This window comes from Nanorana parkeri, unplaced genomic scaffold (genome assembly GCF_000935625.1).
Source record: "Nanorana parkeri isolate BGI_ZX_2015 unplaced genomic scaffold, ASM93562v1 scaffold906, whole genome shotgun sequence".
Lineage (NCBI taxonomy): Eukaryota > Metazoa > Chordata > Amphibia > Anura > Dicroglossidae > Nanorana > Nanorana parkeri.
In genome coordinates this window covers 221,311-237,332 of record NW_017307174.1, presented here as the reverse complement: position 1 = coordinate 237,332, position 16,022 = coordinate 221,311, and the positions used below count along the sequence as shown (strand labels likewise).

Here is a 16,022-nt window from a genome sequence, read left to right as displayed (position 1 = left end):
AAAAGTTGTACTCATCTGATGCGTGAAGCCGGCTTGTTCTTTGTTTTTAGACCAGTCCTTCAAGCCTCTCTCCCCCCTCCTCTGTAGCAGTCTAAGGTCCCATAACTCATCATGTCCATACACAGTGTATAGATGTGAGGACGCTGAGGAAGATTACAATGCTGCAGTGGAGGAGATGACGAGAGGGGGCGCTGTGACATCTGGCCAGCTAGAAGCTTTGGGTGAGTATAACTTGGTTATTTTAGCACCTAGACACAAATGAGTGCTTAACCCTTGTAGTACGGGGTTAGTCCCACTGCAAGGGTTAATATAAATTAAAAAAAAATTCTGGTGTTTTTCTTTAGGAATGACCAGCCTGTAGAGTACACCTTGAGAAACAAGTCAAAGGCAGCTCCCCTACATCCAACCTAATAGGTTCTCCCTAAGGACAGTAGAGGAAAATGTGTTAAAATAGACCATTAAAATGTGGGCGACTGTGAACCCAAAGCGTCTGGTTTGAAATGTTGTGAATCATCTTCTGTTTCTGTACCACTATTTAACATTACTCTGTTGTCATAGTGGTTGGCCTCGCGGGTAGAGGCTCTTGTCCTTGTCAATGGTAAGCTAGCTTTCTTTTTCTGTGGCAGTCTCTTTCGCTTGCCGGATTTCCTGAAACATACTTCTGGCAGGTCGCATTCTTCGATCATTAACGTCAGTTTATCCATCTCAGTGATGTTATGTTGAGTATTACAGTTGTCTGGTATTAGTGTCCCATTTAAAGTAAGGCGACATGACTGCAGGAAAGCAGAGTGAGGGAAGAAATGGTGCAAGGCCTGACACAGGAAAATATTTTCTTCTGGAGCTGCAGGCTTTACCTCATCTGAAAAATAAAATTATATTATCCAGAATTTAGTTTGGACGCAAAAGTTTGCTGCACTTTACCTTAAATGAACAATCAACCTACAAGGATAGGCTGATCCTGGCTTCCATAATGTCTGGATACTCCAACAGTTAGAACTTCCTCTAAATCCAAGAGCCGCACTCCAGAAATAAATCTGACATACATTGTGTAATGCCTGAGCATAAATAAGCTGTATACTGACACAACTTTACGCTGCATTTTGTTTACAACACATGTAAATGCTTTGCATTTCTTCAAATAGTAGGAGTGATTTAACTTCCTCCAAAAAAAAAAAGTTATGGTTTTTGGTGCAAATGAGCCCTAAAGCTTCCTACATGCTTTCTGAATCTAGTGTTCTTCACACTAGCATTTACAAGCTAAGAACAAATACTGAATCCTATGAAAGCAAACAATTTGGGACATTGCTGAAAAACACATTGAGAGTATTTCCAAACCTGCACATACTTTAAAAGTGCTTATTTTATACTTACACAAGTGAAGTGGTACTGGTAAATATTTGACAAATTAGACCAGGAGTCGGCAACTCCAGCTGTGCTTTAACTACAAATCCATCATGTCAAGTCTTGCAATGCCTCATGGGACTTGTAGTTCCACAATAGCTGGAGGGCCAGAGTTGCCCACTCTTGCATTAGGCTGGGTACACACCTTACAACCATCACAAGACTTTTGTCTTGCGATGGTTGTAAGGTACTTAAAAAAACGTACGATCTGCCCATCTTGCATAGGCAGATCGTACTTGCGATGATCGCAAGCCACACCCCCTGAGGGGCAGGCTTCCGATGACCGCAATGCCGAACGGGCAGTGTGCGCTTGCGCACACCGGCCCGTACGGCTTTCATCGTACGGACATGCCACAAACCCGCCGAACGTCGTACGATGCTCGGCGGGTTTTCGAACATGTCCGTAAGTTAAAAGTCGTGCGACCTTACAGTAGTAGAGGTCGCACAGCTTCCACACACCTTACGATAATCGTACCATCGCGGGATTTCCCGCCATTATCGTCAGGTGTGTGGGGACCTTTTAGAGGTTTACATAATACAGTCAAGAAACAGCACTGCAGACCACATAATCCTTTTTTATTAAATTACCGTTTTTAAGAAGCTTTTTCTTTTCAGCAATTTTCCTTTTTAGTTGATTAACTTGTTGCAGAAGTTGCTCCACAGAATATTCGCTTTCTAGCACACGAGAGCAAGTTTCCTACAGACAGAGCAAGCTGTTATTTTTCTCACAGTTTTTATATTAACACTATGTATTTGTTAAGACACCAGCTATTCGTGCATATGAATGGGGAATGCGACAATCATCAGTATAAAACACAAATAATGCAACAATTGACCATGGCGTTATAAAAAAGGTAATGAAACTGTGCCCATTCACTAAAGGTGATGATTAAAAATGCATTCAAGTACACTATTAACAAAAATGTATCTTATTTGTGTATCACTCAGCTGTAGATCCTCAAATCATCTCTGAATTGGTGCTGACACTGTCCTTCCTTCTAGAGGGTGGCTTTTGGTCCCCATGGTCCCTGTGTGTGTTGTAAAGTAGCCACCACTCCAAGCTCGCTCCCGTGATGGACTACAATCTCATGTTTAGTTTACTAATTTGTATTGAGATTGAAATAATCTATCACAGGAGTGAGCTTGGAGTGGTGGCTACTTTACACCACACACAAAGACCATGGGGGAACAAAAGTAGCCACCCTCCAGAAGGAAGGACAGTGTCCGCACCAATCCAGAGATGATTCTCATGAACGTGCACAAGCTGCTGTCAGTCAATTGCAGAGGAGGATCCAGAAAAAGAATGTCTGTAGTGGAATGTGGCACGCCCTGCATGATTTGAGGATCTACAGCTGAGTGATTCACAAATAAGATACAATTTTTATTAATAGTTAAGGTACTTGAATGCATGTTTAAGATTAAATGCCTGAGTTTAGGGTCACTTAAATTTACCAGAGCTGGAATTTTAAAGGCTGCTTAACTAGTAATGTGCAAAACACAAATCATAGTGTAATGTCAGTGCACGTAGATTTTTTTTTTCTCTCATTATTACAGTGTTCTGGTAAATAAGATTTTTATATCTTTAGAAGCTTTCTCATGCATGTGTTATTGCATTACATATAAATCTCTAGAGGGAGCAAACACCCAATTTCCTATCACCCTGTCTCAACCACACAAGCATTACCTTGTTTCTAATCAGTCGGAGAAAGAGATGAATTGGCTGGCAACATGTACACATTCAGTTTTAGTATAAACTATACATAGAAACAAAGTTTTTTTTTTTAACCTTTATGAACGATAATAGTTAATACCCATTGCCAATGTTGACATTCGAATGTCTACAATGTAAGAAAAAACATTTAGAATATATTCCCTTTCAAGTTTATGTAAAGTCAAAACGTTTTTATTTTTTTAGGTTTGGATAGTGTAATAAGGGAGAACTGCAACATTTGCCAGGTTTATATTGCAGTCTCTGCTCCTACTGGTGAGACTCACCATCATTATTGGTCTTAGTGACCATTGTCGCCGGTATAGACAGTAAAGTGAAATACAAAACTTTTGGGTTGCCACAGGAATAAGCGATGACGGGAAATCTTTTCAATATGCACATCTGTTCTGGTAGCGGCTGCCTAGACGATAGCCCCTTCCTTTTGAAAGATCGTCATTAACCTCTTCAAAAGTACAAAAACACCACAAAAAGAAAAACACTGACGGGTTATTACCATTTCCTACTCTATCCAAAACTAAATTTAACCTGAGTAGGAACAGAACCCCCCCCATAGTGTTTGCTGCTCTGCACCCACTATGTGAGTTTTTCCATCGCCTACTGTCACAGCGACAATGGTTTAGACGGCAAGCAAGTGAGAATCTGTAATGGAAACAAAGACCGCAATAAAAATGTGATGAGTCTTAAGCTGGCCATACATTGCTTAGATTTTCAAAAGAATTTTTATACGAAATAACTTTCTTTAGACTTCCTATTAGTTGATGGGGTGAAATCGACGATCGATTTTGGCCACAGTGATGAAAAAACTTGAAGGAGCAGGATGGGAAAATTTTGAATTTGAACAAAAAAAATTCTAACAGTGAATGTGTTTTTTGTTTGGGGGAACTCCATTCATTCCAAAATCGAATGTCAAGATCAAACAAAATGTTGATTGACATTTATCAAGCGTCTGATGGCATTATTGGGTGGCTCTACAGTACATGATCTCCGATCTGTTCCCTGTGTCCTTCAATGAACGGGAGAGAAAGATCCTTCGTACGAACGATCATTCTGAAATCTATTAGTGTATGGCCAGCTACAGCCATTCCCTACTCACCCAAAAAAAAAAATTCCTGTCTGTGTACCTGTTAAGAGATTTTCCCTTCCTGTTTGGTGCTCTCTAATGGTGCACTGAAAAACTGTAATCTTTCCCCACTGTCCATAATGCTTTGGCTGGACATACACATGAAGTATAAGCATATCAAGAAAAGAAGCTACAGCTGAATGTAAGAGTGATCAAATGCCACAGGATGTCAATATAAACTATTACAGGCCAAATGCAGAAAGGGATTATTGCACAGGGAAAAAAAATATCAAACAGTAAACTGCATAGTTTATTTAGTAATTATGTTAGCACTTGCTGGGTCAAAATGGATTAAAAATCCCTTGGTTAGAAGTTTGGGTCCTATCCTTTACCAAAGGAAAAGCAGATACTATGTCCACTGTCTATATCAGGGGTGCCCACTATTTTTTTATGTAGGGCTCATTCACACTGGAATCGGCCGACACGTACAGCTCCGTGCTGCGTGCACAGCCGTATTGGGCAGTTCCCAGGAAGGACAGGTGCTGCGTGTGATTAGTACGCAGCCCCCGTCCTTCTCTATGGGAGTACGCGGCCGTACGCCCCCCCTCTCCTCACTGCTCTGCATTAGTTCTGTGACAGCGGCTCCGCCCTCCCCCGCCGCCGGTTGCTTCACTTCTTCTCGGAACCCCGCTGGGGAGAGCAGCGGGGGTCCAGAGAAGCGGCGGGAGGAGAGGACATGGCGATCTACCAATGATCGCTACGCGATCGACTGGTAGATTGCGATCGACCTTGTGGGCACCCCTGGTCTATATACACAAAATATTCCCAGGATTCTATCTGATTGGTTGATCATTCTGTGGTTTGATGCTCCCTTTTTTCAATCTATAGCCACCTTTAGGGCTTGTTCACACTATGTCCAGACCAGAATGTTTTTGTCTTGTCCAAAAATGTATTGCCCATTCATTCGTATGGTAATAAATGAGGCTAGTTCACACCAATGCGATCAGTTCCAGTACGTTTCAAAAAGTACTGCATGCACTATTTTCTCTGGTCTGGAATACACCAAATTGCATGTAAATGCGTGCAAATGTACCAGAACACACTAGTAAGTCCATTTAGACTAAACCGTACCAGAACACATTCAAAATACACATGACTGCATTTGCAGAAAAGCATCTAGATCTGGTCTGGAGATGGTGCGAACAAGCACTTACACAGCCAAGATATCAAAGCGGGAATCAAAATTACTTCTGCAATCACTTACCGTCAGTTCCTCCTGTAGACTTGTACACATATCTGTAATTTTAATGACTTCCTTTAGCGTTCCATCTTTGTGGAAAAATTCCAACCTTTGCAGATAAAAAGTAAAAATGCTTACTATTTTAAGGTGAAAAATTAAACCACTGAGATAAAATACAGCAATTTATTTGGTTCCTGTAAGTACAAACTAGGGATGCACCGATACCGCTTTTTCGGTATCGAGTACGAGTACTGATACTTTGCTTTCGGTACTCACTGATACCGGTGCATTTGCTGGCATGGTACGAGTACTCGCCCAATTACTCGGTATTGGCACCGATACTAGTTTCGGTATCGGTGCATCCCTAGTACAAACAACCCATAGCTTACCGATGCTTTTTAACAGCTTGGTCAAATCCAAGAGACACACAAGATCCAGATATGGTTTTGTATCCTTGCTGCTCTGACATTCCAAGATTGGCAATAATTAAAGACATTTTCTGAAAATCACTGAAACAGAAAATAAAGTACATTATTTTGTGCATGTGGAATATGTAACATCTGCATAAACTCAAAAAAGGTGAGTGGAAGGAAAAAAGTGGAGAATGTGAACTATATTGCAATCATTGAAGACTGGGATTTGCCACTTGCTATATCTAAGTTACACTGCCAGTACTAGAACACTGCATTCCTGAGCCTGGCACACACTGGCTTAGCGGCTCCATCTGGCATGGAGTGAGAAGGACCCACATGCAGGGGGCAAAGAGCGGCTCATTTTTGAGGAACTCTGCTCTATGCCATTAGAAACTTTTTGATTAGATTGTGGTTTTTTTTAAAAACAGAGGCACCCATTTGAAATCCATGTTTCTATATAATGATGTAATATAAGATCTGCATTTATTACTTTTATTAGACTATACAGTCTGCATTGGTACATCATAACATTAAATAGACCATATATACAGTCTGTATAGGAGAAGAGTTCAGGATTCCTTTGTAATACACATGGTAAAGGAGTGAAGAAATTCAGCTAAACAAAAGATTATTCACACTGTTTTGATAGTCGAGTCAGAAGATCAGAGCCGACAACTTAATAGTTGACATGTGAAGTACATCTTTTCCTACTTGTGTTTTTTTAAAGCAGTCCTTGTCTCAAATATATCACATTTCTTTTCATTTTAAAAAGTAACCTCTGCCGAAGAAGTATGGAGGCTGCTGTTGCTAACCTCCCTTTCTAAAAATACTTTTTACCTGATTTAGTAGAGAAATAGGAAGAATGCAGGGGGTGCCACATTCCACTACAGACATTCGTTTTCTGGATCCTCCTCTGCAATTGACTGACAGCAGCTTGTGCACGTTCATGAGAATCATCTCTGAATTGGTGCTGACACTGTCCTTCCTTCTGGAGGGTGGCTACTTTTGTTCCCCATGGTCCCGGTGTGTGTTGTAAAGTTTCCACCCCTCCAAGCTCACTCCGATGATGGACTACAATCTAAATACAAATTAGTAAACTAAACATGAGATTGTAGTCCATCACGGGAGCAAGCTTGGAGTGGTGGCTACTTTACAACACACAGCGACCATGGGGAACAAAAGTAGCCACCCTCCAGAAGGAAGGACAGTGTCAGCACCAATTCAGAGATGATTTGAGGATCTACAGCCGAGTGATAAACAAATTAGATACATTTTTGTTAATAGTTAAGGTACTTGAATGCATTTTTAAGGTTTCCCGAGTTTAGTGTCACTTTAAAGTATTCAAGCCATTGAACTAACTAACATGTAAGTGCATGCATGCTAAGTAATGAGAGGCAGCAGGAAGCTGATGCTACACACCCTGGGAGCTGACAAAGTCCCAGTGGGTGATGACTGGGGAAAAGATGGAAATGCTTTCCTCCTGACTGCAGCAGAATGATAACATCATGCTCCCAAGATACTCCTCTCAGCCTAAACAAAGTCAATCAACTAGAGCTCAAGCACTGCTTTTTATTTAAAAAAAAAAAAAAAGCTATTTTTAGGGAAGGAATTCATGCAGCATTCTATAGTTACTTTTTAGTAATAGCAGGTTTGCTATTACTAACATTACCATCATCTACACAACTCTTATTGTTAGCATTAGAAATGAATGAACAGAACTTGCCTGTCTTGTGGTTTATGTAAAGCATACTCCATGCGATAGGTCGATTCTTTCTCTGTTGTACACTGTGGAGTGACTAGCAAAAATAGAAGACCTGGGTTTGAAAGGCAGGTCTGTAAGTTTTCATGTAGAAATCTCTCCCTGAGGGTCATTGTCTGACTTGTGTTATCTCGAAACTTGTACCATCCAATTACATCCTGTAAAACAGATCAGGAATAAAAGAATAATGACAATTCAGCTTCCTAGCTTAAAAAACATAAAGTGACACTAAACTCAGATTAAATCTTAAAGGATAATTGAACACCCAGGGGTTTTTGGATATATCTACTGCTAGCAAGCAGTAGACATAGGCAAAAATATATAAAAAAAAAAAAAAAAAAAAAAGTTATGAAAAGGGTTTAAAGTTACCTGTGTCTCCGCTGCGCGCTCCCATCTGAAGAAAAATCTCGGGAGGCCACAAAGGATCTTGGGGCGAGCGCATGCGCACTACAGATCTTCAGCCGGGAGACGAGGAGCGACACAAGGTAAGTCAATGCGGGCAGCATGGCAGCGTGCACGCGCACAGACTGTGGGACACAGTAGACTCAGCAGTCAGCGCTGGATCAGAGACCGTCACCTGCTCTGGAGGGACTTCTAAAAACTACAGGAAAGAAGATGATGATCGGATCAAGAGGCATCACTCAAAGGAGAACTATGGGGTCAGCGCTTTTTCCCATAGTTCTCCTAAGGGTAACAGGAGGACACAAACTAGCGTCCTCCCATCACCCAAAGTTCAGTATACCGCGAGCTACAGCTCGCGGTATACTGAGACGCCGCAGCCGGGACGGATCCCGACAATTATTTCTGGATCCACCCAGCTGCGTGAGAAACAGCTGGCTCTGCCTATCTAGAGGCAGAGCCAGCTGTGCCCGGCCCTTCCTCCATCCGTTCCGCCAGTCAAAGGTGGAGGATCGGACAGGGAAGGGGGGAATCCCTGCAGTGAGCCATGAGTGACAGTCACGGCTCTCTGTACGGATATATCAAGAAGTGATCGAGCGACGGTATGTGTTCGCTCACTTCCCGATCTATTGAGCCGACCTGTGACAGTTTCATTGTCACACGCTTCACCGCTCCAAGCTCGCTCCTGTGATGGACTACATTGTCAATACATATTATTAGAAAACTAAACGTGAGATTGTAGTCCATCACGGGAGCAAGCTTGGAGTGGTGGCTACTTTACAACACACACACACAGACCATGGGGAACAAAAAGTAGCCACCCTCCAGAAGGAAGGACAGTGTCAGCACCAATTCAGAGATGATTTGAGGATCTACAGCCAAGAGATACACAAATAAGATACAGTTTTGGTAATAGTTAAAGTACTTGAATGTATTTTTAAATCCTCAGTTTAGGGTAATTTAATGGAGAAGACCACACAGCGATCGCTGCTCCATTAAAAAGGTCGGAGCTCTGCTATTGTAAAACATAGAAAAACGCATTAGATTCTTTAGTGGTATTTGCCTACAAATTAAAATACAATCCCATGATAACTTCCATGCAACACAAGGTATTATGAGTTCATGTTTGGTATTTCCATAAGTACATGATTGTCATTAAAAATATTTAGAGTAAAACTACCATCTGCATTTCCTGATCCTGCTAAGATATTTTTCTAATGGTTCTTGTAGGCCATCAAATCCTCTTTATGCAATACATGTCCCACCCAGAGATGTATATGGAAATTATAACTAGTCAATGTCAATGGTATAGGGTTCCCTAAAGTGTAAAATACCCTATATGCCTATTCACATTGGATTTTTATGGGCAGATATATTTTTTTGCTTTTCTGACACCTAATGGGTGATTTTTAATACACATTCCGAGTCATCCGCATTTTCTCCATTCTTTAAGGGGATATCCAGATTGCAAAAACCCTGACCATATCAACTTTAAAACATTTGCTGATTTTAATTAGTGATTTACTGATTTTACTAATAATTCACCACTGACTACCTATGGAGAAACAAAAAAGGCTATTGATTATTTGTCTACATGAAACTTCATTGGAGGTGTGAAGTAAAGGCAGGTTTTGTCTCTCACCTAAATCGGTTCAGTTTATGTATGATCAGCTTTAGTATTAGGGATACAGGCCTCACCGATGTAAGTGTCTTAACCAAGAACTGAATGTGCTGTCTCATAACAAACAGTTTAAAATTGCAATGGGAAATGACATGTGTAGAATATACGGTAAGTTTCAATCTGGAAAGCTGCTGTGATGGCAATATGGACATTTGATTTTCAGATGTTTTGATAACGAAGCCACATATTAGTAAGCTTCAATTTAGATATTTATAAATCATGAAGTCATCTTAGGGAGGTAAGATTACAAGTCCTAATAAAAAAAAAAAAAAAAAATTCCAATCCACAAACATCATGCATTCACTTACCTTTTCTTGGCCAGACAGCAGCTTTTGTAATGCAGGTTTGTCCACCTCACCAAGGCCATTGTAAAACCTAGCAGATTTATATGCCATTAGACATCGATTTCAGCTACAAGTGATTTCAGCCCAAAATATGTAGGCAACCTGTACTGTTTATAAATTCATATAGCAATGGGGATTTTTTTGGAGCTACTCTCCACCAATGGACCTTAGAAAAGCTTTATCTTTACCAAGTTATATGGGTTTATTTATAAAACGTCCACCCAGTGTAGTCCAACGGCACCAGCCCCCCTAAATGGCGCTGAGTATAGGAATTTCCTATAATCCTCAGTGCCATGTAGGGGCGCCAGTGCCGTGCAAATGGCATCCACACAGCGTATAGTTTTATAAATAAACCTGATAGTGTCTACTAAGCAACATCTAAAAAGCAATATAAAGTTTCAGGAAGCACTCGCACTCGTGGACAGGAAGGTGTCAAGTCTATAGGGATCTTTACTTCAATCAAAAAAATGGAGAGACAAAAAGCAAGTGATGGAACATGCAGTCTTTGTTTTTTATAATGCCCCTCCCTTTTAGGCTGTATACCCTCAGGGGCAGGGCCCTCCTTACCATCTTGTCTTGAATTGTATTGTGATCGTCATGTCTTCCTTAGATTGTAAAGCGCTGCGCAAACTGTTGGCGCTATATAAATCCTGTATAATAATAATATAATCCTGACTGACTGACTTGCTTTCCTGCATAGAGAAGGCAATTAGCTCCAGGTTGCAAAGCTATTTTTCAGCATGTCTGAAAACTTCCTTGTGCAATAATGGCTACATGTGCTGCTCCTCTGTTATACCCTAATAAACCAATGGTCACAAGAGATCAGGGTGTGTATGTCTAGCCATACCATGACCACATCTACAAATACACTAGATTTTTCCACAACCACTTTGAATGACCTTTGTGTTATATGGAACTTAGGCTCTGAGCTGAGTTCAGAGATCTTTTAGTTTCCACCATGCATGTGATTTTGCTGTGGTCACTTACACTAATATATGAAGTCGTCATACAAATAAATATTCCATCCTGTTTCATTTCTAACTAAAGCTAATCATCAGCTGCATCAATAGTTTTAGAGATTATCAGTAAATGAACTCCTCCGGTACACAGGCTTCTACAGCTATAAATCATTTTAATCCCTCTAGCTCAGTGGTGGCAAACCTATGGCACACGTGCCAGAGTGGGCACGTGGGGCCCCCTCTGCTGGCACGCGAGCCCAGGTCCGCATTACCAAAGGGACGCAGCGATAGCGGTCCCAGTCCAATTAATTTTGTTATGCAGTAGTTCCCTCTCTCCCCCGCTGAACTGACAGCAGAAGAGAGGGGACTATTTTACCATTTTAGGCTGGCGCGGAGGAACACGGAGAGCTGCGGCAGCCGACAATTAAGTAGTCAGTCCTTATAGCCCCCCCAGAGAGCCACACAGCCCACCAGAGAGCCACACAGCCCACCAGAGAGCCACACAGCCCACCAGAGAGCCCATACATACCACCAGAGGGACAACAGAGCCCACCCAAAAGCCATTTAAGACCGTCTGAGAGCCGCACAGCCCGCTGAGAGCCCGCACAGATCACCTCAGAACTGCAGAGCCCCCTGAGAGTATTCAGGTCTAATTGAAGGGTTGGCACTTTGAGATACATAAGTTGGTTTAGTGATCCAGTTTGGGCACTCCGGCTCAAAAAGGTTCGCCATCACTGCTCTAGCTGATCATCAAACTACATCAGCTGTACTGGAGACTACCTATCGTCCATGAGCTAATGGTTGAGAACTCGGCCGTTAGAGGATTTGTAAATGAGAGAAATTCCTAATTACAAACCTGAATAGCTGATAACAGGGAACGTGCCTTTGAATATCTGTAAGATAAAAATATACAGTTGTTTCATCAGAGGGTATGAACACAAATAGCTGTTAACCTAATAGTATAGCTGTACCATGTGTGTGATTTCATAGTGCCCACAAAGTTTATTGTACTTTGTGGAGGGAGTATTTCATTTCCAACACCTAAAGCAGAACTGAAGGTAGATTTACAGAACAGACCTTGGAAGTCCTTCATGACCAGCCAATGAATGAGACTAGCTGAAGATGAATATCGGGGAGAAGATGGCAGTGGTAACGGCAAAGCGACAAGAGGGAATACATACCTGTAATCGCTGGAGGAGGAAAGTCTATAATAATGTGCTGTGTGTACATTAATAAGTATGCTAAGTGTTTATTCACACAATATCGCAAGGTCACTTCCACTCAAGAAGTCTTACCGATTGTATAAACTACTTCGACATCACTCATTTGGGAGTCCGTGATGCAATCTTTTGCTTCCCCTTTCACATCTCCAAAAATAAATCCTTCCTTTATAATCAAGAGGAAAAATAAATACATCAGAAAGTCATTTTAAATGAATATTCAAGAACACATTTTATAACATGAATAGAATATATTAAAACGTGTTTTACAGCAGAAAAGAAGACAAGTGTGAATGAGCCCTAGGAGTTTAATGGGTTTAAGTGGAAAACTTCAAAGTGTAATGTATGCTTGTGAAGGTTCCCAAATGACTAGGTCATGCTATAGCTAGTGGTAGTCACATTCAACTGGATTACTGCTGAAGATGTCATACAGCTCATCCAAGCCTCTTCTTTGCTTTGAATTAAAGTATAATAACAACTTGACGACCAGACTGTATATACCCCATTATTACTAGGCCATTTTTCAGTGCTGATAGTTTGACTGACAATCAGTCATGGAACAACGTACCCCTATTTTTTTTAACCATTTTTTGAGACAGAGCTGTCTTTATAACACTTTAACCACTGGGTGACACTGAGGCTAGGTTCACACCAGATGCAGTGCGTTCCGGCCCGAATTGAAGTGAATTGAAGTGAATGGCACCGTAGCCGCGTCCTCAGGCCGCAAGGCACCTTGTGCCTGCGGTCCGGTGCGATCAAAATGCTGCAAGCACTATTTTGATCGCACCGGACCGCAGGCACAATGTGCCTTGCGATCCCGTGCGGCCGATCAACTATTCACTTCAATGACCCGCCACGCCCACTTCTGCCCCACAAAAAAGTGAGCCGGCCCCAATACGATGCAGTGCGTTCTGGCCAGAATCGGGCCTGAATGCACTGCATCTGGTGTGAACTTAGCCTAAACTCAGGAGTTACATTTTAAAAATACATTCAAGTACCTGAACTATTAAAAAACAATGCATCTTATTTGTGTATGACTCTGTAGATCCTCAAATCATCTCTGAATTGGTGCTGACACTGTCCTTCCTTCTGGAGGGTGGCTACTTTTGTTCCCCATGGTTCCTGTGTGTGTTGAAAAGTAGCCACCGCCCTAAGCTCAGTCAATGATGGACTACAATCTCAATGCAAACTAGTATCTAACCCGGAGATTGTAGTCCATCACAGGAGTGATCTTGGAGCGGTGGCTACTTTACAACACACACAGGAACCATGGGGAACAAATGCAGCCACCCTCCAGAAGGAAGGACAGTGTCAGCACCAATTCAGAGATGATTTGAGGATCTACAGCTGAGTGATACAGAAATAAGATACATTAGTGTTGATAGTTAAGGTACTTGAATGCATTTTTAAGATCTATCTCCTGAGATTAGTGTCATTCTTTACAATTTAAAGCGTACTTTTAACCCAATGCCATGTCCCTGTCTGTCTATATAACCCCATGCCATTTCCCTGCCCGTCTGTATACCCCATGCCATGTCCCTGTCTGTATAACCCCATGCCATGTCCCTACCTGTCTATATAACCCCATGTCATGTCCCTACCTGTCTGTATAACCCCATGCTGTGTCCCTGCCTGTCTCTATAATCCCATGCCATGTCCCTACCCGTCTGTATAACCCCATGCCGTGTCCCTGCCTATCTATATAATCCCATGCCATGTACCTGCCCGTATATATGACCCCATGCCATTTCCCTGCCTGTCTGTATAACCCCATGCCATGTCCCTGTCTGTATAACCCCATGCCATGTCCCTGTCTGTATAACCCCATGCCATGTCCCTACCTGTCTGTATAACCCCATGCCATGTCCCTACCTGTCTGTATAACCCCATGCCATGTCCCTACCTGTCTGTATAACCCCATGCCGTGTCCCTGCCTGTCTCTATCACATGCCATGTCCCTACATGTCTATATAACCCCATGCCATGTCCCTGCCCGTATATATAACCCCATGTCGTGTCCCTACCTGTCTATATAACCCCATGCCATGTCCCTACCTGTCTGTATAACCCCATGCCATGTCCCTGTCTATATAACCTCATGCCATGTCCCTGCTTGTCTATATAACCCCATGCCATGTCCCTACCTGTCTATATAACACCATGCCATGTCCCTGCCTGTCTATATAACCCCATGCCATGTCCCTGCCTGTCTATATAACCCTATTAGTGTTGATAGTTAAGGTACTTGAATGCATTTTTAAGATCTATCTCCTGAGATTAGTGTCATTCTTTACAATTTAAAGCGTACTTTTAACCCAATGCCATGTCCCTGTCTGTCTATATAACCCCATGCCATTTCCCTGCCCGTCTGTATACCCCATGCCATGTCCCTGTCTGTATAACCCCATGCCATGTCCCTACCTGTCTATATAACCCCATGTCATGTCCCTACCTGTCTGTATAACCCCATGCTGTGTCCCTGCCTGTCTCTATAATCCCATGCCATGTCCCTACCCGTCTGTATAACCCCATGCCGTGTCCCTGCCTATCTATATAATCCCATGCCATGTACCTGCCCGTATATATGACCCCATGCCATTTCCCTGCCTGTCTGTATAACCCCATGCCATGTCCCTGTCTGTATAACCCCATGCCATGTCCCTGTCTGTATAACCCCATGCCATGTCCCTGTCTGTATAACCCCATGCCATGTCCCTACCTGTCTGTATAACCCCATGCCATGTCCCTACCTGTCTGTATAACCCCATGCCATGTCCCTACCTGTCTGTATAACCCCATGCCGTGTCCCTGCCTGTCTCTATCACATGCCATGTCCCTACATGTCTATATAACCCCATGCCATGTCCCTGCCCGTATATATAACCCCATGTCGTGTCCCTACCTGTCTATATAACCCCATGCCATGTCCCTACCTGTCTGTATAACCCCATGCCATGTCCCTGTCTATATAACCTCATGCCATGTCCCTGCTTGTCTATATAACCCCATGCCATGTCCCTACCTGTCTATATAACACCATGCCATGTCCCTGCCTGTCTATATAACCCCATGCCATGTCCCTGCCTGTCTATATAATCCCATGCCATGTCCCTGCCTGTCTATATAATCCCATGCCATGTCCCTACCTGTCTATATAACCCCATGCCATGTCCCTGCCTGTCTATATAACCTCATGCCCTGTCCCTGCCTGTCTATATAACCTCATGCCATGTCCCTGCCTGTCTATATAACCCCATGCCATGTCCCTGCCTGTCCATATAACTCCATGCCATGTCACTACCTGTCTATATAACCCCATGCCATGTCCCTGCCTGTCTATATAACCTCATGCCATGTCCCTGCCTGGGTCTGCAGATCACTAGGGCTGATATATAAAACCGTGTAGCAGTCATGTACTTTATATTCCTTACTCACCGAGTCTGAGCCGGAGTTCACATGGTGGAAAGTGAGGGCGCTAAAAACAAACCCAGACATGAGTGCCCGTGTGCTCTCCCTTGCCATGGTGCCCGGGCTCCCCCTTCTATGTGCCCCTCCTCACACACGCTGTGTACTACAATGCCCCTTCCCCAGCACAGCGGGCCGACAGAGAGACAATGGACACAGTGTAACAGGAAGTATCGGAGGGGAGTCCCCATAGTGTGAGGGGAAGGCGGGCAGACCTGTACATACAAATCTTTTTACCGAGCTGCAGAGACCCCTAGTGGCCAAACTATGTATAGACCAGTGTATGTGTGGGTGATAGAGTGCTGAGGAGAATGGCTGGAGAATCACTGATATGGTCACTTGTAACATCATA

General features: G+C 42.7%; 1 protein-coding gene across 1 annotated transcript; it reads right to left on the bottom strand.

The window, feature by feature from the left end:
• Positions 1-422: 422 nt before the first annotated feature.
• On the bottom strand, positions 423-15,771 carry FAM175A (family with sequence similarity 175 member A). Its single transcript, XM_018565994.1, has 9 exons — positions 15,641-15,771; positions 12,281-12,371; positions 11,842-11,878; positions 9,991-10,057; positions 7,567-7,760; positions 5,820-5,939; positions 5,455-5,539; positions 1,990-2,098; positions 423-859 (listed from the first exon to the last, which is right to left on the bottom strand). The coding sequence occupies exons 1-9, from the start codon at positions 15,725-15,727 to the stop codon at positions 459-461; spliced, it is 1,191 nt and encodes a 396-aa protein (XP_018421496.1). The 5' UTR covers positions 15,728-15,771; the 3' UTR covers positions 423-458.
• Positions 15,772-16,022: the final 251 nt, after the last annotated feature.